Source organism: Ambystoma mexicanum, chromosome 2q, assembly GCF_040938575.1.
Source record: "Ambystoma mexicanum isolate Mex_15411 chromosome 2q, UKY_AmexF1_1, whole genome shotgun sequence".
In the NCBI taxonomy this organism is placed as follows: Eukaryota; Metazoa; Chordata; class Amphibia; order Caudata; family Ambystomatidae; genus Ambystoma; species Ambystoma mexicanum.
Window position 1 is genome coordinate 213,105,600 of NC_090924.1, and position 23,725 is coordinate 213,129,324.

Consider the following 23,725-nt stretch of genomic DNA (forward strand, 5'->3'; position numbering starts at 1 on the left):
AGTTTTAACATCCACCTTGACTCTACAATCACGGCTTCCACTCTCTTCCATGAACTCTGCACCTCACTTTCCCTCTCCATTCTCCCTTCTGGTCCTACCCACTCGGTTGGACACACTCTTGATGCCTTCATCCACGCTGATCTTTTGCTCTCCCCCCCACTGACCACCCCACACTCTTGGTCGGATCACTCTCTGCTCTCCTCTCACCGTGGTCCTCTCGGCCCTCAGACCAGGCCTCTTTCAGCAATGCCTACCTCGTTCACAAACATCTGTCTGATAAAATGAGTGTCAGTTGCTGCCTTCGCATCTACCTTCATCCCTACTACAGATTCTACCTCAGACTCCGCTCTCAGCAACCTCCATCTTGCCATTACCAAAACCTTTGACATTCTTGCCCCAGTCTTGATGATCCGCCTGAAACATGCCTCTAAGCGTAACTGTCATGATTCACCGTTCCAGCCCCTTCTTGACTACTTGGTCCATAAGGCATTGCTACACCCCTTCTAGGGCACACCCAACATGGCCGACACTAGTGCACAAGTTCCTTGCTCGCGTTTCCAGGAGTTCGCCAGTTCCTTGAAACGAGACATGCCCCCGCGGCGCTTCACGTCTCAACGCTAGTCTTTCCGAACATCGGCAAGTGCGCTCGTATTTTCCCATGCTCTTACTGCCCTTGTTCAGGACCTTAGGACCTTCCCTTCCTAGCCCTTGTGCTCCCCGTTATCCTGGGCCTGCGCCCGTTGCACCGCTTTATTCCGCTCCTTCCTGGAAATTGAACACAGACTCGCTCGGAATACTCAACACGCTGGCGACGGAGGATATGCGCCCGAGTCTTTACAAGTCCCGAGCTGTTCGGAAAAAGGAGAAGAACCAGCCCAAGACTTCAAAGGACAAACAGGTGAGATTTCAAGCAAAGTGTGACAGTTTGAGACGCCAAGGAATGAATATTGATTCTACAATGGAATCTGCCGTCCAAGACCTCATGAGAGGTATGCAAGAGCTGACAACTGAAGTTCAAAACTTAAAGGTGGAAAATGCCGCCTTAAAACAACTCGTGCTCTCCAGGGACTCTGCCTTCCAAGAAAGCGCCATAGTAGGGGATATTGTGGACAAATACGACGGAACCACCAAGACATTGCACTCCTTTCTCGACTCGTGTTTGGTTCATTTCACCTTTAAACCCTACTATGTCTCAACACCCAGAGCCAAGGTTGGCTTTATAATTTCCCATCTTTCAGGAAACGCATTGGCTTGGGCGACCCCTCTAGTAAATTAACCATCTACACCACCTCAATGTAGAATGATGCTATACAGTGCAAATTTAAGTAGTGAATGCACAGAGACGAAAGGCCACACACCAAAAGACCAGAGCAGTTCAAAACCAGTAGGTGTAAAAAATACCTAGAACTCAACAGGGACTATGTGTACCACTGGGCAACTCCCATATTCAAAGACATTGCATTAATCAGATGTCGGCCCGCTACCTTAATAAAGGTGGAAAAGTGATAGCTCATGTTTGGAACTCATAAACCCGAGAGTTAGAAAGTGGGACATAAGTATAAATTGCGCATATTCAATAACTCACGGCTTCAATTGCTGTCCGGGCCCTTAGGCGGAGCCCTCTGGGCTTGATTATATATATATGGCCCAAATATTCAAATACATCATGTAGATAGCCCTATTTCCTTGGTTGTAGTTCAAGGGGGAAAATTCCCGTGTCCTAGATGGCAACAAAGCAAAAACAGAATAAATTCTCAAATGCAGCCAGCCCCACAGTTCAACATGAAGCTTAACACACTGTTGAATATTGCCTGCAATCTGGTAAACAATCTCCTTTACCTGGAAATCTTCGTTGCTTATGAGGAAGTGTAGTAACTAATTTCTTTGACTTAACAAAAGGCATGCTCTGTCAGCTGTTTGCAGTTGGGAGCTACCCTACCAATCATGCATTTCACCCAGTTAAGGATACAGAAAATCAATTGGTTCCATGCGGTCCCAAAGGGAGCACATTAAGCACTCTGATTTAATGCGCATGAACATTTCAATTAGAAACAAAAGTTAAAATTGTATAAGCTGTGGATTGTGACATGAAAGAATAACACTGGGCTAGATTCAGTTTGTTAAACCTTTATTTCGGGGCTCAAATGCTTCAAATTCTAGGCACAGAGACCGTGATGGTTGAAATTAAAGTTACAAAGCTAAACATAGATCATATGTGAATGTCAGAAATCTAGGGCTGTGTCAGAAATGATCTGTGACGCTTACTATTCATGTTTTTTTCATATATGTATGTTTGTATGAAATAGGGCTTTGACCAAGTTTTGCATTGTTCTTACTCAAAACCTTCCTTTTAACTAGGTGCTCCTAAAGGAAAACCTTGGAAGAGCGCAGTTGGATCTGCAAGATGTGTATGGGAAAACCGCTTTGCACTATGCTATTCAGATGCATAACAGCACCGTGCTGAAGTTCCTCGTGCACGAAGAGGCGAAATATGATATTCCTGACTGCAACTCTCAAACCGTCCTCGACCTTGCACTCAACCTCATAGAGTGGCACGTCTACTGTGAGGGCAGAGGAGATGGCACCAGCCCGCCCATTGGTTGGCTTCCATCAATATAGGTCTGCCTTCCCTGTGGAACTCAGCAGAACAGCCTACGCAATAACCTTTCCCTCCTAGAAAAATATTGTATACTTTTCTTGCTATCTTTGACTTCTTTCCACTCCTTGACCAAGTCAAGAAATATTATTGCTTAAATCAATCACAGCTAAATAAATCCAGACCCTTTGAAATGCTCACGTTTGGGATTAAAGAAACAGGAAAATGTACTGTTACTTGTCTAATCTATGCTTTGCAGCAAATGTGCAATTCATTGACCCACCATTTAGACACACAGCTAGCTGCCTGTTGACACGTAGGGAATCTGAAGCAGCCCGTGCAGAAACATGTGACTGGAACATCTTTGTTTCTCCCAAATATGTATATGTGGGTATGTGCGGTGCTTGGCAGATCGGTGGCTAGTGCATCTGGACTCCGCTTAGAGAATCTGGTCTGGGCATATTTGCTAACAAAACCAAATGTTTCAGCAAGACAGTTGACAGTTTCCACTTCAAGCTATTGTGGCATTCTTCCACAGAGCTTGTATCACTAGGCTCTCTTCCTTCCTCCAGTTATGAGACAGAAACAAAATAGGAGGCCCACCCTTCGGCTCATTGGTGGGACCCAAGCATTCTTTTTAAAGAGATGGGATATATGCATGATGTCTCATAAGTCAGAATTGGGCCCACTGGTCCTAGCTTCCGTTAAAAGGGATCAGTCTCTCTGGAGGTCTAATTTGGCAAGCCCCTGCCCTGACCCTGGCATGGTAAAGTTGGCAAGGCATCCTCACTGGGCCAAGCATCCTGCAGCTTGGGCAGTTCCCAGCCCACTTGGGAACTCCACCATCCACCTGTCTGGTCAGGCAGGACACTTCATTACAGCACCAATCAGGAAATGATGTGCCAAGTGCAAATATAGCACAAAAGATGTGTGCCACATCACTGAAACGGTTAATGATTCATTGTGCCAGTGTCAACCTGGGAAAGATGCCAAGCCTCAATGATTTCTGAGCAAAGACCAAACCAGCATTCCATCTTCTAGGAAGGAATTATAATTAAGTCTCCCAGTTTCATGGTATTTATTGTTTTGTCATTTGTATCTGTATTCATCCATTTTTATTTGTGGGCCATTTGTTCTGTATCTATCCACATTTATTATTTGTCATATAAAAATATAACTTGTAACCAGTATATTTCTGCATTTATTCAAATGTAAACGATGCATTTATTAAAGCAAAGATTCAGCCATATTGGACACTGATGGAACTAGGTTATTTTACATCCATGTCAGTTCATTTTAACGCTAACAAATGGTTGCTTCTGCGATTGCTGCTGACCTACGATATATCTTATCAGCCATTTGAAGACTTTTAATACTATTTTTCATACACCATTGTTACTCTCCATGCCAGTCTGCAATGTGGTTGGCCTGCATTGCTTGATTGACAGCATAGGGAACCAAGCAGATAGGCATGCTTTTCTTTTATGTTCCATTTGTATACATACAGACAGAGAGCAGATTGATTTCGGTCTGTATTTATATGTAACATGATAAAAAGGGAGCCTTAAATATAAGTAAACTGGTTTTAAACATTGCATTGTATTACTGTGAACTGAAACTATGAACTGCGTTATATCTCCTGGCAAATTGCTCAAATTGCCTTAAAATAAAATACAATCAGAGTTGCTAGTAAGTGGGTCTTTTCACCACATGTCAAGCTACATTTAAAGTATATCCGATTATTACTTACATTATCCAGAATGTGCAATAATATCAGGGTGTTATTAATGTAATTCTGAATGTTCCAACTTGCAAAGGGTGCTGGCCAAATGCACAATGGTAATGTGCCAGCTTGGTAGTTATAACATTTTCATGCCAATTTCTACATGGCCAAACTCGTTTCATGCAGCCCCGACTCAACATAATTACTGCTTTTGTTCACTGCAGTATAGTGTTATTCTAAGAATCTGCCATGGGGGAGGCCCTTGTTTCCACTTGCAGGTGCTCCATGTAAATCCAAGTCGCTTGCCTGACCCTGGAACAGGCAGTGGGGTGTTCAATGGGGTTGGATCCCTCACTGCGCTAGCGGATGCTGGGCCCAGTGGAGTTATAGGGGTGATTACTCTGATCACCCACACAGAAATTCTCACTAAGACAGCGGACAGCCACCGGAAGATACAATCCCCCACCAGCCCAAACTGTGGGCAGGATCGTGAGGATGGGAGTAACAGAGGCACCCATACTCCCTTCACTCCCCCACACTTGCCCATGACCAGAACAGAGAATGCAGCCAATGGCCAATGCTACATCACTTTAAAATCCCAGACAAGAGAGGAAATACATGTTCTCCTGCAGAACTGGTGGTGTTACTCATGCACATGTGACCTGCAGTTAAACAGTTGCCTCTGACCAATGTGACACTGATTCCCTCAAAGCACAACGCAATAAACATCATTCACTCAACGTTGCTGGGGTTACAAACTTGCAAGTCCCCCACTACAGAGGACTTTAGGTAAAACAACCTCCACTGCTTACCAAGAGGTTTTCTGACTTCCGAATCATAAGCTAGCCAATGCAGCCCGATTCTCACAGGTAACACCAGGGTTTCTGGGTAGGTAGGGTGTAGAAAGGGGAGACCGCAGACCTCCTCATAGTGCTTATGAAACCCAAGAAGGTGACAGGACTTCATGTAAACTCAGGCCAGCCCACCTCGAAAACACATGACTATGAACCCAGGGCCAATCACATTCAAGCATTGCTGGTGTCATCAATCCAAGAAAGCACTGCCCCAGAGGCAAAGAGACTCTACTATATAAAAAAAAAGCAGCCTCCTCCATATGGTGGTATGGGGAGTAGGAGTTGGAAGGAGGAGTTTGGTGGAGAGCCGTGAGAGAGGTGTACTGAGAAGGGAGCAGGAGGAGAGTGATTGAGGCTGGAGAGAGAATGAAAGAGGTGCCATCAGGTTGATGAGGTTTTGGGAGCAGTAGAGGCCCATCAGGGACAGAGTGAGGGGAAAGGCCAGAGGGAGAGATACTCAACTATTGGACTCGAGACGGGGCAGCAGCCTAGGCATCTCTAGGCAGTAAGATTAGGGAGGATCCATTTGGACAATAGTCCAGGGCAGGACTTAGCTGAGGAAGTTTGAGGCATGCAAACACATCAAGGGTCAACATGCTATTACTAGAGCGAGTCATGAGGACATGTCCCGGTGATCAGGATCCTAGATCAGGAAGGTGGTCAACTGACAGCAAACCTCAGGCCTCATCCCCAAAGCTGGTGATAAAACATGCCCTATGCCTGGTCTTGCTGGAGGAGACATGCAAACTCGCCCAAAGCACAGAGGACACTGGCCACGGAAATCCCAGACCCACATACTCAACCATTCAAGATTTGGGAGCCCCGTGAAACCTGCAACTTTAAACACAGAGACCAGGTTTATCCTATAGACTGACCAACAGGAAAGAAAAGTCTGGACAACTGGAACTGTTATAGGAGACTCTTTTTGTTTCCCAAATATTCACCATCGGTTTGTTCTTGTTGTAAAATAAATACATTTCTGTTACTGAAATTCAATGTTGGTCAGCCAGTTTGTGAATCCCACCCAGCTATCCTGTCAAACACGGTGTTAGAAGTGGGATACAAAACGTATATGGACATCGTCCAACCCAAGCTGATTTGATGTACTAAAATGCCCATCTCCTTGATGGGCAATGTGGCACTACTCAAAATGGTATTACAAAAATTATTACATTACTTTGTGAATATCCCTACAGTGTTACATAGATCGTTTTTCCAAGGTGTTCAATACTATGACAACCCGTTTCAAATGGGACTTTGGTGGGGTGTGAATGAAAATAACAGAAAAGTCCAAGCCGTACGCATTGGGTGGGCTACAGATACCAGACTTTGAGTTACATGATTTAGTGGCCCAAGTCAGGTTTGCTACATTCTGGGGGAATTAAAGTGTCTGCTACCCACATGCAAAAATCGAGAGAAGAGCGGCTGCACCAAGGAAATTAGAAGTGGCCCTGCTTAGCACATGTCTGTTTGATCCCTTGGGGACTAGACTTCAAGCATGGCAGGGGATTTTGAGGCAGTTTAGTGTAAATCAGCCATACTGCAGTGGTGCACCCATATGGGGTATATTCGATGTAGGGCCGATGTCGACATAGCAATTAGTAAGTGCTGATCATGACGGGGGCTTGAACGTCTGCCAGATCTGTTCACTAATGGTGTGTTTGCAAATATGCAGGAGCTGCAAGATAGGATGGTCCATAGCGCCATAGTATATGCAGCTCCGAGAAGCCCTTAATAAGTGGTCCGTTGGCCCGAACGAGCCAGCCCCACATGGATGCATCAACTTCATGTTCACTGCCGAGTCATGTAAGAGTTAATTGCGTTCTTCTATAACCTAGCCCAATCTGAAGTAAAGAAAGCTCCAGCAAGGGATCGGCAAGCAGCATGGGTATGGTCATGGATGATGAAATGTGACCAGAGCATTCGTGATAACTAAGGAGGTCTCGTTCGCATCCAAATTAAGGCTAATACGTTTCAAGATCCTGCATAAACTGCACTACACACCAGCGGTGTTGAATACATTTCAGGGCACTGTTACACTTGACTTCCTGAAATGCAGATCCCCAGAGGCGGATCATTTGCATATGTTGTGGGCATGCGCCATACTCTTGCCATCCTGTTGGGGATGTGCAAAAGCTGAGCTAGATAATGTGTATCTGAAACACGTTCCAAGGTGTTACAAAGCAGTAATGAACACTGTTGAACATCCTGATGTGATTGATGTTTCTCATGAAGGAATACATCTAGCAAACATGCTTCTTGGGCTGACATTTATGCCTGAACTGTTCCATTATGAGCACATCCGAGTACGTCCCTATTGGCTGTAAATGGGAATTCAGTTCCCCTGGAGAAAAGGAAGGGTTTCTGGCTTTCTGTACACATGTCAATTTTTAGGTGTATCTTTCTGCAAGTCTCACTCCAAGTGCCAACTTTGCAGAACAAACAAGGTTTATTAAGACCCTTTTTTGTGTTACTCACAAGATTTCTGGCTCTAACTCCTACCACCTTGCTCTCCTTGATAACTTCATGTAAATTGGAATGAAAGGGAGGCATAAGCACATAAGTGGAAGAATTACTCACCTGGTATTATGAGATGCACAGTTTATATGATTTCTTGTGTCCCCTACTCTTCGTCGGCTGTTAGCAATACTTTAAGGCACAATTCCATATATTTTTTTTTTCAAACTCTTTATTTACAGATTTTACAACTTATCGCATAAAGAAAATCAAGCAAAGCATATAAAATACAACATAACAATAGGAATAAAAAACAACCGGCAATAACAGAATATTCCACAATCCCAAGTAACAGCCCTTATAACATCAATCAGAAACAGGGCTTTGCGGGGGGCGTGGCTACAGAGCCATGAGATAGGAGGTGATCCTGTGGTGCTCCTGCTGATCCTTCATGATCCGGACTAAAAGCTAAATACTTAACTGGTTGGGACGTGCAGAATTGATGCTGCAAATGCATGAATATGCAGGGAACAAAGTGAGCAGACTTTCGCAGTGATTTATAACATGGTCTGTTTAGCGTGAGCTGAAAGAGTAATGCGGCAGCCCGACGGCGAACACAACAAAATGGCGACCGAATGAAGACAAAGGAATCAGCTGCCGGACTACAGCAGACAGAGAGAGAGAGAGAGGTTGTACCACGGACGAGACAAGCCTTCGTTCAGCTGATGATGTCAGACTGCAAGGAGGCAGATAACAGATTTGAAGCTCTGCGGAGAGCGATCGTGTGCTAGGGCCCCCGTGAACGTTGAAGACGGGGTGGGCGAAACGAAACTGGGTGGCACGGCACCGGCATCGGAGCTCTCAGCAGAGGAAGGTGAGAAAGCGCGAGCTTCACAAAGGCCTCATTAACCTCGCCAAACTGTTTGCACAGCGAAAATAAATATCAGGCAGCCGATGTGCTCAGATGATCTGGGAGGGCTGATGTCTGTGTAAACACGGAAGAAATGAGAGGCGTTTGACCGACGGCGGCCCGCAACGAGACACCGCAGAAAGGTGTGTGAAAGGCGGAATCGATACACTCGATGTTCCACAAGTAGGTACAGTAGCACGCGAAGAGAGGACCCGGACTGAGTATACTGAAGCTGTGCAACTGACGAACGTGAGGAGGCAGGCTGCCCGTGGATACAACCCAGCAATTATTCGGTTTGGGAACCTCGCCATGCTGCCCACACATTTCAAGCGAGCGGAACGTAACTGAACACATAACTGTGGGAGCATTGGAAGATGTGGGGGACACGCTCAGAATGTATCACTAAACAGTAATAGCATTGCAGGACATCGAAATACCAGGAAGCAAGACTGCATAGAGCCATAGGTGTGAACCCTCTGGGAATCCTGATCTGCCCCATTACTCATTTCAGAAAAGAGACTACAACAAAAGCGCAGAAAGCACGGACGGAGCGCCCCGAGCAACAATATTGGCCGAGCCCAAAGTGATATGAGTCCGTCCTCCTAAGCACCGGGGGCACAATATGGTAATTACACTGAGCGAGACTGGGACACATTGTGGGCAGCAAAGCAGGGCTGAAAGTTGCTCGCCAGTGAGACCCAGCAGCCGCTTGGTGGTGGCATACTGTATGCACAGAGAAGAAGTGCAAGGCATATGGATAGACACCACGACAGAGTGGCCTAGCCCAGTGAAAGGCTAGAGCAGGAACAACAGCAACGGAAGACCAGAGTGAAGCTCTGTGCCAAGCAGCGCGGCCTGGCAGGACTGTAGGCCAGCAGTGGATGGACATGACATCATCTGACAGAGAAGGCAAGTGGGTGATTTCCAAAGACCTGAGGTAGTAAAGAGAGGACATATTCAGCACAGACCCGTCAGAGCCAAGACAAGGGAGCGCGCCTCAGACATTGCCAAGCAGGAGGGGAGAGACAGGGCATAACCATAACATCAAAACGCCCACAACACGGAGAAGCACACCCTAACCCTTACTGGCTGAGTTTTTAGTTCATGAGACTGGCAGGGCTCCATTGTGCAGTTGATAAAAATAAGACCCCAGCCAGTCTGAACTGGAACAAAGGAAAATATTGTGAAGGTGTCTAAACTTTCCAAGACTAAAGGGAAGCAACCCACACTGGAGGAATTCACGAAGACTCCACAGCCAACAGAAGGGGCCAGAAATAAAGACAGGAACCCGCCAATAGACACAACCCCAACGCGCAATGATCAGCAGATCATGGACGCGATTGCGGACTTGAAAGCAACATGGGAAACCAAACTAGACGCAGCCATGGCCGAACTCAAGGCAATGCTGGAGCTTAAAGTGGGGGCAGTACAAGAGGATGTCAACCTACTCAGACAAGACACGCGAACAAAAGCAAAACGCACAGGCGAACTGGAGAAAGCAGTGACCACAAATACGGCTGCTCGCGCATCCCATACCTTGGAGATTCACATACTGAAGCAACAAGTAAGCAACCTGGAAAATAGAGCAAAGGAAGCCGAAGGACGCGCCCGGAGGAATAACATACGCATAGTGGACCTTCTGGAGGGCGAGGAAGGACCTAACCCAACGGACTACATTGGGACCATGCTGCTTCAGGAAATAGGAGGAGGGGCGCTCACTCAAGGATTCGCAGTGGAGAGAGCACACAGAGCCCTTACAAGGAAATCCCCCCCTTGGCCCTTGCCCCCCAGGCCAATAATTGCCAAGATACTGAATTACCGAGACAGAGTGAAGATCCTGGAAGACTTCCGGAAAGGTGGTACAATACAAAGAGCATCCGCGTCTATCACGGCATATCCAGACTACACACTCCTGGTGCAGAGCCAGCGATTGAACTATGGGACAGTGAAGAAGAGACTGCGTGAAGCAGGCTACAAATACCTGCTGATGTACCCGGCGAAATTGAAAGTGTTTCACAAGAATAGGACCCTGTTCTTTGAGACCCCGGAGGATGCGACAGAGTGGCTGGACGCCCAAAATTGCCCGTCGGGAATGGACAGCCAGAAAGAAGGCGGAACGGATGAGTGAGGCGTGATCCCAGAAGCCGAGGTGCTGTACAAACTGTGATATTGGGACTTGAATATAAGATTGGGCAATATAGACTTGGAAGTAATAAGCTGTGGGCTGAGCACACAGAACTGAATGGGCATAGCATAATGAGGCATAATTGCAGGAGGCACGATGGACTCACTCTTATACCCCTATAGATAGTTTGGTTGAGTTGCTGATAGTGTGGTAACCCCCTGCTGTGTCCCTAGTAACGGCATCACCGAATAGGTACTAAATGCAGGATGGCCTGAGATCCAGGGATGGAGCTGGGCAACAGTTGGGAATGGGAAGGGTGGGGGGTGGGAAGGGAGTTGGAGGGTGTGCTGTGGTTATATTTAAGGAACAAGCTTACCTCCATGCGCCGAAGCGCAAAATACAGAAGAGGTAGGGGGACAGGAGCGGAACTGGGTATGGATAATGATGGGGTACCTCAAGATAGTTACCTGGAATGTCAGGGGGTTAAATAGTTATCTGAAGAGAAATAAAATTATGACGTACCCGAGGAGGCAGAACATAGATATTGCCCTACTACAAGAAACCCATCTCACAAAAGAAAAATAAGAGGTGATAGGGAAGAAATGGAAAGGGACTACTGTGGGAGCAACATACTTGTCATGATGCCTACCTCCAAGGGGCCAGACAGGGCCCAGCACCCTCAGAGGCAGACAACATGTATACTAGGGAAGTCCCAGCCACCCCAGATAGGGGCTCTTTGGACTCAGTCCTGGCACCGTTGGCATCAGGCTCATAAGGGATAACAATCCTGGCACCATCGGCGCCAGGCTCATACAAGATATGGAAGGAATAGTGTTTGGTGCAAACTTACCTGGCAGACCATGCTGCAATTTCCTTACCTGGCAGATCATTCTACAACTTCCAGATGAAAAAGGAACTACTTAACCACACGGGAGTGGCTGGTGGCAGGATACATACCTTCAGTGGAAGGATACATACCTGGGACTACTTGAAAGGCTATTAAGCCACGCCCAGACAGCAAACCACGCTTCGCGTTGTTCTGCTCATAGCAGCTGGACGCTCACCGTGCCTGCTCCTGCTCCAGTCCTCGACCACTCCTGCCAGCATCCTGGAAACACCTAAGGATAGAAAAGGGAAGAAGAAACAGGTGAAAACAAACCTTACCTGTTAAAGCTGCATTCCGGATTCAGCGCGCCACGTTCCTGCAAAAAGACATCATTTTAAATACTCACCGCGTCGCATACATCTCGGCGCACTTCTCTTACCTGCACGTGGCGCCTTCGGCTCTGCGACGCCCATCCGGATCTCCTGCAGCATTCCAGCACCTACGGGGAGACAAAGAGAAGAAAGTAAGGTGAGAAGGAGAAAATAACCAAGAAGCACTTACCCGTCAAGCTAATTCTTCTTACTTTCGGGTCGATGCCATTCCTTGGGCATTTCAGCACCCCAGCCCCTATGGGGAAAAGGCAAACATCACATTAGTGAATGCAAGAACCGTAGCAAACGAACTATTTTAAACTCACCAGCTTACAGGTCAGACTCAGCTTCTGCTTCGTACCGGCTCCATTTCTTCGGCATTCTCGAACTCCGGCCCCTAAGGAAAAAGAGACAGGAAAAGACAGTAGTGGGCCTACACCAAAACTCACCTGAAATCAGGTTTTCGACGGAAACCGCCCTCAGCCCGGAGTCTTCCATTACCTGCAAAAGAGAAGAGGAACAGTTTAGACTCAAGCTTGCCATAAACATTTTCGGTACTTACCGGAACAGACAAGCGAACTCGAACTTACTATCCAGTGACGTAACTGGATCCCAACGCGCCCCTGCATCAGAAGCAGGATGGAGAGCTCGCCTTTTCAATCCCTAAGGTGAGTCTCCACAGGGAAGTACAGAAGGGTTGCAAGGAGGGTGAGAAGGGGAACGGGAGATCAACACAAAACCCGCAGAGTATTAAACCTTCCTTTTCACTCACAGAAGGGTATTCATCCGAGCCAGACAAGCCGGATTTGGGAACCCAGCCCACTCCATCTTCGGGGTGCTGAACAGCTCCTTCGAAGAGGCCACTGCCGTCCAGACCACGCCCGCGCCTCCGTGGGAACCAGGTGAGCGTTACAATACTCTGCATATGCTAGAGGGGTAATCACCTGGGTGGCTCCGCATGTCCCTTTTCAGCTGCTACAATCTGCAGTAGAATCGGATGGGAGGGTGGTGACAGTACGGGGACTAATAGAAAATAGAGAGGTGTGCATTATTAACACATATGCCCCGAACCAAGATACTGTGGCCTACTTCAAGACCCTACACAGTAAAATAAGCCCATACTTAGGGGGTGCAGTTATATGGGGAGGCGATTTCAACTGTACGCTAAATCCCAGGGTGGACAGGTCAGACAGGAAATTGGGCAAACCCACCCCTGCAGCCAGAACCTTGCAGTCCTTGCTGAAATACTTTAAGCTAGAAGACATGTGGAGGTTACACCACCCATATGATAGACATTACTCGCATTACTCGGCCCCACATAACTTGTATACACGGTTAGACTACATGTTTGCCTCCCCAGAACTTATAGGAGAGAGAGTGAAGACTGAATATAAAGCGAGAATCCTTTCAGACCACTCACCACTGGTCTTAACATGGCAGTATCAAGCCTCCAGAGCTAGAATTCCTACGTGGCGGCTGAGAGCCGAAGCATTAAAAGACAGTGTTTAGAGGGGACCTGAGGAGGGAGATTGTTGAATATTTTGAAAACAATACTGAAAGCGTAAAGTCGGCCGGCACCCAATGGGAAGCATTCAAAGTGGTGGCGAGGGGATCAGCGATAGCTAAATCCAAAGGACTGCAAGGGGGTATATTGCAGAAGGCAGAGGAGGAACTTGAGGCAGCTATGCGCAATGAAGCTGACTCCCTAGACAAGGCGGATACTATAAACCATTTACAGCAAATATGCTAAAGACACTGGGAGAGGCTATGCAACCTAAATTATAAGAAATATATAGAGAGGCAGCACACCAGCGGAGATAAACCGGGGAGGCTGTTGGCATGGTTGTACAAAAGCGAAACACCAAGATCGACGATTAGAGCAATACAAGGGGAAGGAGGGCAGATACTTGACACCCAGGAGGGAGTGAATGAAGGCTTCCTCGAGTTTTACAAATCATTGTATGAAGATACAGATGAAGGACAAGGCAGCGAGATAGTGGAAACACTGGAAGATATTGGCCTACCCAAATTGAGTGCTGAAGAGAGAGAGAACTGAGATGCCCCTATCACACTAGACTAGAAGCAGTGATCGAGGAATTGCCCACGTGCAAAGCCCTGGGGGCCGATGGACTCCCTAGCGAGTTCTATGAAACATATAAGACAGAAGTGCTTCCCTCACTACTGGCCATGTTAAATGAAGCTCTCGAAACCGGAACGTTGCCAGAATCCCTAAGGGAGGCGATAATCATCCCGATTCTTAAACCTAACAAGCCGAGCATGGATCGCGGATTATATGGACCACTGTCCATGCTGAACCAGGACAGTAAAATACTCACGGCTGTGTTGGCCGGGTCATAAGCAAACTTATGCAACCTGATCAAACTGGATGCGTCCCACATAGAAGTATATCAGATAGTCTTAGGAGGCTTCACCGGGTCATAGAACAGACAGAAGGGGAGGCGCAAGAAGTTGCAATAGTTTCACTGGATGCCGTGAAGGCCTTTGACTCTGCGAAATGGCCGTGGCTGATAGCAGCTTTACAGGAATATAGCATAGGACCTGAGTATTTAAAATGGGTTAAACTATTATATATCTCACCACTAGTCATAGTTAAGACAGGAGCGGTTATCTCGGAAAGGTGGCAACTTAGTGGAGGTACCAAACAGGGGTGCCCTTGGTCCCCGATGCTATATATCCTTGCATTAGAGCCCCTAGCGATATACCTCAGACAACAATACAGTGAGGTGGGGATTTTCACGAAAGGAGGGCCACACCTAATATCGTTGTATGCGGATGATATGCTGCTATATTTAAGATACCCGGAGGAAAACCTGCAATACATCCTAGAAGTAATGGAGCGATTCGCTTTGCTCTCGGGCATCGCAGTCAACCCCAAAAAATCGTGCATATTCCCCCTGGGAAGATATAAAGGGATCCCGCGGGAGCATCTACCCATTCTACAAATACCCTGGGAGACCAAAACTTTCAAATACCTAGGGATAGATATCTATCACTCAGCGGAGAACAAACACAACCACAACACAGAGAAGGCAATAATAAATATTGAGAACAGCATGGGATTCTGGTCTAAGCTCCCTTTGGCCATGGTAGGGAGAGCGGCCCTGTTGAAAATGGTTGTATTACCAAGGCTGATACACTTTTTTGGAAATATGCCATACATGATACCCACGCGATTCTTTGCCAAACTCCAGAGCATATGCAGAGGCTTCATATGGCACAACACTAGAAATGGGATACCCCTGTGGAAACTACAAAACACATATGGGAAAAGGAGGCATAAAACTTTCCAACTTTGAGATCTACCACTGGGCCAGCCAGCTACAATACATGGCCAAAAGGCTATCGGAAGACCCAACAGCCAAGTCCAGACTGCTAATGTCAGAGTGATCCCCATTCTTCTTGAAAGAGTGGATATGGTTGCCCAAATCGGAGCTAAAGGGATGTCCGAGAATGTTGGAATTGGGATGGAAAATGTGGCAGAAGGCTTGCCAGGCCATGGAGAACCCGACCCCGTGCTCCCCGCAGATACCACCAGTAGCACTAACCAAAGGGGACGTGCAATTGAGGAAAACGATACGCATGCACTGGGAAAAGGTGGGTATAGCAACAATGGGAGACATATGGCAAAAAGGGAAGATTCTGGAATGTAATGCATTGGTAGAGGAAACGGGTGTACATCAAGGGCAATATATTACATATAATAGACTGGTGCGACAGGTGAAAGAAACATGGACTGAAATAGTACTGGAAGACCAACCAGATACGACCATTGAAACGATCTATGACATTGCTGAGGGAGGGCACAAGGTTTCCCAAATCTATGAATTGCTGATGAGTAGGGTTGGGAAAGAGGTGACTCAGTTAAGACAGGAGTGGGAAGAGGAAGTGGGGGAATGTATGAATGATGGGCTGTGGGGGAGAGCTCAAAGGTACCATAAGAAGGTGTCCAGAAATGCAAGGTTGCAACAAATCCAGCTATACGTAACTCATAGAGCGTACATGACCCCCCAGAGGAAAGCCCGATTCAAAAACACAGAAATACAATCATGGCCCAAATGTGGAGAAGTAAATGCGGAAATGACACGTATGTTCTGGGCATGCCCGGAAATTAGTAAATTCTGGAAAGAAGTGGCCCACCGCCTGACAGACAAGGGGATTCCGCTAGATGTGAAATCGGTGTGGGCATGTATCTTGGGGGGGGGGGTTCCTAGACCAGGCAAGCTAAAGCATGTGGGCAAACTTAAATACCTGGCTTACATACTGGCCAAGCGCAGGATTGCCATGGGCTGGAAACCGTGTAACAGGCCAAAAGTAAAGGTGTGGTGGAATGACCTCAAGAAGTGGGCTGAAACCAAAACGGTGGTATGGACTGAAACAGCCAATACAGGGGGCGGGGGGAGAGGCAGACACATTGACGGCCTGGAGCCATTTAGTGGCCACATTGTTTGGATCCACCTAGGTATGCTTAAGCGGGAATGATACCTCCCAGAGCACGGAAGAGGGAACACCCTGAGAGCATGTAACGGTAGGTCAAGTTAAGGGGGGAGGGTAAAGGGTAGGCAGCGGTTATAGTTTAACATGATACGAATATACAAACTGTGTAAGATGCACTGCTAAGTTTGGTTTTGTGTGTTGATTGGTTGTTATAAAAGTTAATTAAAATTGTTTTAAAAAAAACAAAAAAACAGGGTCTTATAGTAAATAAAACATAATGCAAGCCATATACCAACAGATCTACCCCAACATAAACACAACCAAGCACATAAAACAAGAGAACACACACGCACACAACCCTCATCTACTAAGAATTCAGTAAAGCATAATTAGAAGGAATTCAACCTTAGAACAACAAACGATTTCTATACCTACTCCCAGCACTCTACAGCTGGTTCACTACGTAAAGCATGCTGCAGGAGGGGTTGTTCATCTAATACAGGGGGGTAAGTCACTCAATATGCCTTTCTTTATTCCTCTACAAAGGTCTGGACCTTTGATCTAATCTGTATACATTTTAAGACACAAAATTCTGGTCCATTACACAGTAAAGTGAACCTGTCCTGTATTGTGTGTTTTGAGGTTCGATAGCAGAATTGTCTTTTGATTATTAATAAAAGTCCTAATTTCCCAAAACGAATACTAAATTGTATGCCAATGTTATGGTACAATAGGGCCTGGTCGTAAGGGCTCAATGCTAGGTTCTATATCTAATCTCAAGGTCAAATGTTGGCTTGACAGAGTTAGCTTTACATCCTTCAGAGGTTGGTAAACTGCCGACTGACCATCGACTGAGGTAATAATGATAACAATGCTTAGAAGTTGGAGGAACATGTATGATGTTCTTCATGCCAAAGTAAAATACCTATCTGGCTTAGCACTACAGGGACATGTTTGCTGAGCTGTCCAGACAAGTGGTCGACTGTAAATTGGTCGAAAGACAAATGGTCGATGTAATTTGGTCAAGAACCAAATGGTTGAATTTTTTTTTTTAATATATATATGTATTTTTTAGGTTTCGTTTAGGGAAAAAAAGGTTTTTTTAGAAAAACAAGGAGGTTGGGGGGGGGGCCCCTCAAAAAAAAAAAAAGGGGTGAAAATAAAAATAAAAGAAATGCGACCATTTCGCTTTCGACCAAATTGGTTCGACCATTTGTCCAGTCGACCAAATTTTTTCAACCAAATGTCTGGTAACCGTTTGCTGAGTTTCTATTTCAATTACAAATGTAACCATCTCATTTTTGTTTGTTTTGGAACAGCGCTTATACTGGGTGGAGAGTCGGGTTTTAAATGTAATCTTGAAGATGTAAATGAGGCTGTGACCCCTCTGATTGGCTTAATGACAACCACTCACCCTTGAGCAAGGCTCTGCTGCCACTGTCCATTTATAATACCGTGTACCAGTTTGACTGGCTGCAAGTTAAGTTTGAAGAAATGTTTAAACTTGCCATTGCATACTCATCTGTGACCCAAATAAGATTTTGTGGAGGGAGTATCTCACACACTGTTTTTTCGAATTAGAGTGCACATTAAATTGTAGGAGTAAAAATGAGTTGCCTCCACAAAGTGGAAAAGGTGTGCAACAGGCAAACAAAACATGACTAAACTTGAAAATTAAAAGGACGCATTGGAAATAAAACAGAGTTGCACAGTGTCTGTCTTCTAACAATGTATTACATCTGTGGAAAACGTTCTCCTACACAAATGTGTATGAGCACACCACATAGAAAAATCTTGATGACAAATGCACACAGCACTGGAACCTTTATTCAATACAGGCGTGCTTTCACTGAAAAAAAGAATCATGTCTTACAAAGGATACTTCCCAATTATAACTCTGTTTTTCACCTTATTAATGTTATGATACTAAAATGCGAGGAAAACATGCATTATGCTTGTATTTGCTCAATGCACCAAGAAAGCATGTACAGACACAAAGCACAGCAGATGTTGAACTGAAAAACAATTCCTTATCTCACTGCGTGCTGTTTCTTTCTAAAATTAATCCTTATTCACAGCTAAGAGAAACAATGTTTGTTTACAGGGGCTTCTCCATGGTGTGCAATTTCATCCATGCAGACAAAAATCAAAAGAAGTGTTCTGGTTTCTGTCAAGTCACCTGCCATTTGCACTGTACTCTGCTCTCAACTGGTTCATAAGCGTATTTAAACGTTTTTAATATGTAAAAAGGCTGGTATAATACCTATGTGGAGGCCTGGCTACATTCAAGACTAACAGGGTTGATCCCAGACAACTAATGGAACATCAAATCAGTGATCTGAAAGACTTCTTCAGACCTTAGCGGGTCCCACGAGCAGACCAGGGTGCTAACAACGGGCCCGCTATTAACGGGCCCGTTGTTAGCACCCTCCCCATTCCCATTGAGCCCTATGGGGGCTTGAATGGGAATGGGGATGGGTTCCTTGAATGAGGAAATACCGGGCCCTCCAAGGTCGGAATGGCCCGGTAATTCCTCATTCAAGGAACCCGGACACGGTACCCAGTTAAGTGGGTAACCATGTCGCTAATTGCGGCATGGTTACCTCCTAACTCGTAATGACCCCAACTGGATTCACAACCAATTGAGCTAAGTGCCACATAGCACTACTTTCAGTCCCTTACCTGGTGTTTGAAGTCAATGAGGAACGGTAGCACCCCAGAAAGATAAGGGTAACAGCATTCAGAACATACCAGTCCCAAAGAGTAAAACGGATCTGAAAACATTCCTGGGCCCTGTGTGCTACATTCATTGATTTATCCCGGATATCTCCACCAGTGATAGGCCTCCCACAGACCAGCTGAAAGGATCAAAGAAAACAAAGATCCAGTAGACGAAAAGTACGAAAGCACCTTCAAGAATTAAAGTATTCATTACACCAAGTCCTGCTCCTCATAGTGGCAGACTTCAACGAGCCCTTCAATATACAACTGATGCCTCCAGGTAGGTCTAGGAGCAGTCTCCTAACAAAATCAGAATGGGGTAGAGCAGCCAATACTCCAACAATAGGAAAGACAACCTATGGTGCAAAACTGCACAATTGTTGAATTTGTGTGCCTGGCAATCTGGTGGGCTATTAATTACCTTAAGTACTCCCTGACCCGCCGGAAAATCACACTAGTCACACATGTTCCCCTCACATGGCTTTTGAAGGCCAAAGATATTAATGTCAGAGGAATGTGGTGGCCCCTGGTTTTGCAGGCTTACACCTTTTCACTAGTACAGTGGGTGGAAGGGAAACAAGTAAATGTGGATTACTTGAGTGGTTACCTCTTTGAGGTCCCAGGGGAGGGCTCCAACTATGAGATATGTGACAAAGCCCCTTGCCTGACCCTGGGGATCTACAGTGGGGTGGTCAACAGGGACAGGTGCCACCCTGAATTAGTGGAGACTGGGCCCAGAGAAGGTATAGGATGTCCCCAGACCACCCCGCTAAGTCAAGGGACAGAGATAGGATACCACCCAGTAAACTTAATGGAAGTCTGGGTCATTAGGAGTATAGTAACAAAGGCACATACACTCCTTTAACTCAAGCCGCCCGCAGCCCTTGTCCCGCTTGACCAGAATAGAGAGAGGAGGCTACCACTGACCTTTAAAGAAAACCCTTCCCCTAAGGTGCATGGTTTCAGAGAGACATTCAAACTATCTTGCCAGATCCAGAAATCCATAGTAGAAAGAGAAGCCTCTCAATGTTACACTACTTCATAATCCCATATGAGCTACGAAAAACATTTGCTCTTGCAGCATTGGTTAGTAAGGAAACAGCTGCCATTGTGACTCAATCTGTGAATGTCCTAGAGTTCCAAAGTCACATCTGAAACATGTGAATCTAATTTACGCAGAATGCAAAAATAAAGAAATAAACCAACCTCATTATCTCTGCATTGCAGGGGTTACAAACTTTTAACCCCCAATGATGGAGGACTGAATATAGTGAACACAATTCTCTACTTACCGAGAGGTTTTCTGACCTCAAAATCAAAGGCTTATAGAGCAGATGGTCCTAGACTCACACAGGCAATAACATGAGGGCTTCTAGGGGAAGGGAGGTAGACTCACCACCTGACAATACCCTTTCTGAAAAACAAGATGACAGCAAGCCTTCGTGTGACCTCAGGTCAGCCCCTTTCCAAAACACATGAGCATGAAACTAGGGCCCAAACACAGAAAGCAAAGTTTGCAGTACATAGTTGTTCTCAATACCAGAAAGAACTGCCCATGGGGAGGAAAGACACAACTATATAATGCATCTAGTTAAGTCTGGTAGTGTGGTGGTGTGAGGAGTTGAGAACGCATTGGGAGGATGGAATTTGGTGGGTAATGGCAAGGGAAAGAAGTACTGAGTGGGGAGAAGGAGAGAGATGGAGGTTGGAGGGAGAATCTGGATGAAGTTAGAAGGAGACGTCACCACGAAATGGCGAATTGCTGGGGAGTGGAGGAGATTGGAGTAGGAGAGGGTAGTTGTTGAAGAGTGGATGAGGTAAATCAGAGAGACAGAGGGAAAAGGGACAGAGGCTTACTTGGACTAGAAAAGGGAGGAGCACAGTTAGCTCGAAGAATTAAGATCAGGGGGGGTACCAGCAGCTAAATTACATCCAAGGCAAAACTTAGTTATGCAAGTAAGACGTACAAGACTGAATTCCCACCGATGGCCAGGAACCTTATGCTACAGAGGGTTGGCAAGAAAGTGCCCCAGGACACAGGGAACTAGTCAATTGACAGAGAACACCCCAAACCTCATTTCCAAAGCCTGCAGGAGCAAGGCTCTACTGGAAACGTGCATGGCCAGTAATTTTCCTTATTAGGAACATAGTAATCACAGCTTTGTTTCGCGCTCTGAAACACTTGAGTACGAGCGCGATACAAATATATTATCATATCATACCCCTGGCGCAAGTCTCGTTTACTGCTGCGAGGACGGAACACATCAGCGGCAGGACTCTACATAAAAAAGCTTCCACTATTAAGGTAAGGAAGGGTCTAGTTGACCACCTAGACAAGTCTGAAGGCTGAATAGTAAAAACTACCCGTAGAAACATGATACATCAGTATTTACGTCTTTTTAGAGACTAAATAAAAGTGACTGATGGTCAAGGAAGTCATTTTAAACATAAGAGATGTGACGAATCTGTGCTTGTCGTCCCTCCTCCCCTAGTGGGAGACCTTTCCCATGGGGCCAGGGTGATGTGTCCACAGTACAATAGTCACCCAAGAGGTGGTGCACCAGGGGAGGATCACATGGGAGAGGAAGCCTCTTATGCTATTATGGACGACCCTTCCCAGAGAACACAATATACCTCTGCTTCGTTAGACCCTTCCTCTTTTCCCAAGCCAATCTGTCCTTCCCTGTTCCCAAACAGCACCAATGTCCTTTGCTGTAAGGTCAACCAACTTTGTATGTTAGAACTCAGAATTCCAATACATGTACTGTGAAAAAGATGATGAGCAGGAGTATGAAAATCACTCCTGAGAACCGGAGTGAATGGTCTAGTTTTTCATGGCATTTGATTGTTCAAAGGAAACACAAAATATCTGAGGAAAACAAACATGAAGAGAGCCATCCTTCAATTGGGAAACCCGGGAGAAGCCGACCCGGCGAACAGGGGACCGCAACAAGAGACATTGTACAAAGGGGGGCGAATGGGAGCGCAAAGGTATTCCAGGGAGAAGGAGCTACTTCGCAGGCTGCCGGAACAAACCTCTGGGCATCCCAAAGTCTGGCAAGCTGCCGGAAAGCAAAAGCTTAGCCCAAGAAGTGAGCAGAGACTGGCAGGGAAACCACCGAAAAAAGAAAGGGGAACCCGAAAGCGGCTGGAGACAGTAGGTCCAGCCCAAGGAAGCGCAATTGACAGGAACTGCTGACCGGAGAGAATGCCTGAATGCTGCCAGAGCCTCAGAGCAAAGCACTGGTGCTCGGAAGACGCGAACCACACAAACAGCTATGCAGGCAGATCGAGAAGGGCTCACACCCATATGAGAATCTATTAAGACAGTGAAGTTCATTCAAGAAGGTACGGGGTCTGGGACCCAAGGAGATAAGAAAAGGAAAGGAAACTACATAAGGACAAGACAAACTCCTGAGGCAGAAACAGAAGGAACCCAGAAGAAAGGAGCTAACCCTTAATCTTTGGAGTAATACATTTTGGAACATTTCTTTTGTCGTTTTGACCACCAGAGACATTGGGAATGTTATGTTGGAAAGAACTGCCATGACCACTTTAGTTTGGAAAACAACACCTCTGCACATTAGATTGATGTTATTAGTGTTGGGGTCAGAAGTAGGATTTTTGGGACACAGCAGTAACTGACTATTTATTGGACATCCTGACATTTCCCTTAGATGTCTTTGATGCAGGGAAACCCCTCTTAGCTTTAGGGACAGAGAGGCAGTTTTCTCAACCCTTTTACTGGTTAATAAACGTTTATAACCAAAACTATGCCACCTTTGTATCCAAGCCTTACTTCTACCCCCTTACATATGGTGTGAGGTGTGGGATACTGACTTGGCTGATAAAATCCAGTAGACCCCGGGTTATGAACCCTTCTCTACAAGAGAATTGTCCCCAATAGGTCACAGCGCACTGCTCACGGTGATCGCTGTGGCAATGAAGGCACTGTATGCCGTGTGTTGCAGTGAGGTTGCTTCAGGAGAATTACAACATGACGTACAGAACGCCCTTCACTGCTCCAGCATATACAAGTCAGTGTGGAACGTCTGACGCACATACCAGGAAGACGTCTACCTTGTTTAAATGGCTTGCTGATCCAGAGTACAGCACTTCACTACTCTCCTTGACAGGCACTTTGTGAGTAATCATGATTCCCCCTACTCTAGTATGATTGTGGTATGAATGTGTGTTTCTACCCTTCCTTACACTGTTCTTATATCTATCTTAGTGTTCCCAGCTCGTCGCAAACGTTCCCTTCCTCTGCCTGATTCCCGATCCTTCCTCATCTGCCTCCAAGTGACTGTCTACAGCTGAACATCCCGCAGTGCAGCAGTATTGAATGCTGTGACTGCTCACTTCTGTAAAGTCTCAACAAGCATCGCTCTGGCACAGGGTTTTCTATCCCCTGCGGCCATTACTCTCTGTGACTATTGTCTTAAGGAGAGTCTGTGCTTGCAAGGCAATCTTTTCTATCTGCATTCAAGTCCAACCAAGATAAGGTGGTTAGTGTTTTAAAGCTTTGGCGCTGAACCTTACACAATAGGAGTAGGTGAGGTCCATGTCACTTTACCCTTTGATCCAACAGCAGATGTAACACCTTTTAACTGCACTTCCGGATAGTTCAGAAAGTGACGAAGAGCAAAGGACATTACAGAAGTCCTACCCCTGGAAGATATTTTTT

The 23,725-nt window shown here is 46.0% G+C and overlaps 1 protein-coding gene across 1 annotated transcript in view; it reads left to right on the top strand.

The window, feature by feature from the left end:
* LOC138569294 (uncharacterized) overlaps window positions 1-4,278 on the top strand; it is a 124,248-nt gene extending 119,970 nt beyond the window's left edge. Inside the window, exon 3 of the mRNA XM_069647141.1 lies at window positions 2,359-4,278. Coding sequence (XP_069503242.1) covers window positions 2,359-2,619 — 261 coding nt within the window. The 3' untranslated portion in view covers window positions 2,620-4,278. The remainder of the gene's footprint in view (window positions 1-2,358) is intronic.
* The last annotated feature ends 19,447 nt before the right edge of the window (window positions 4,279-23,725 follow it).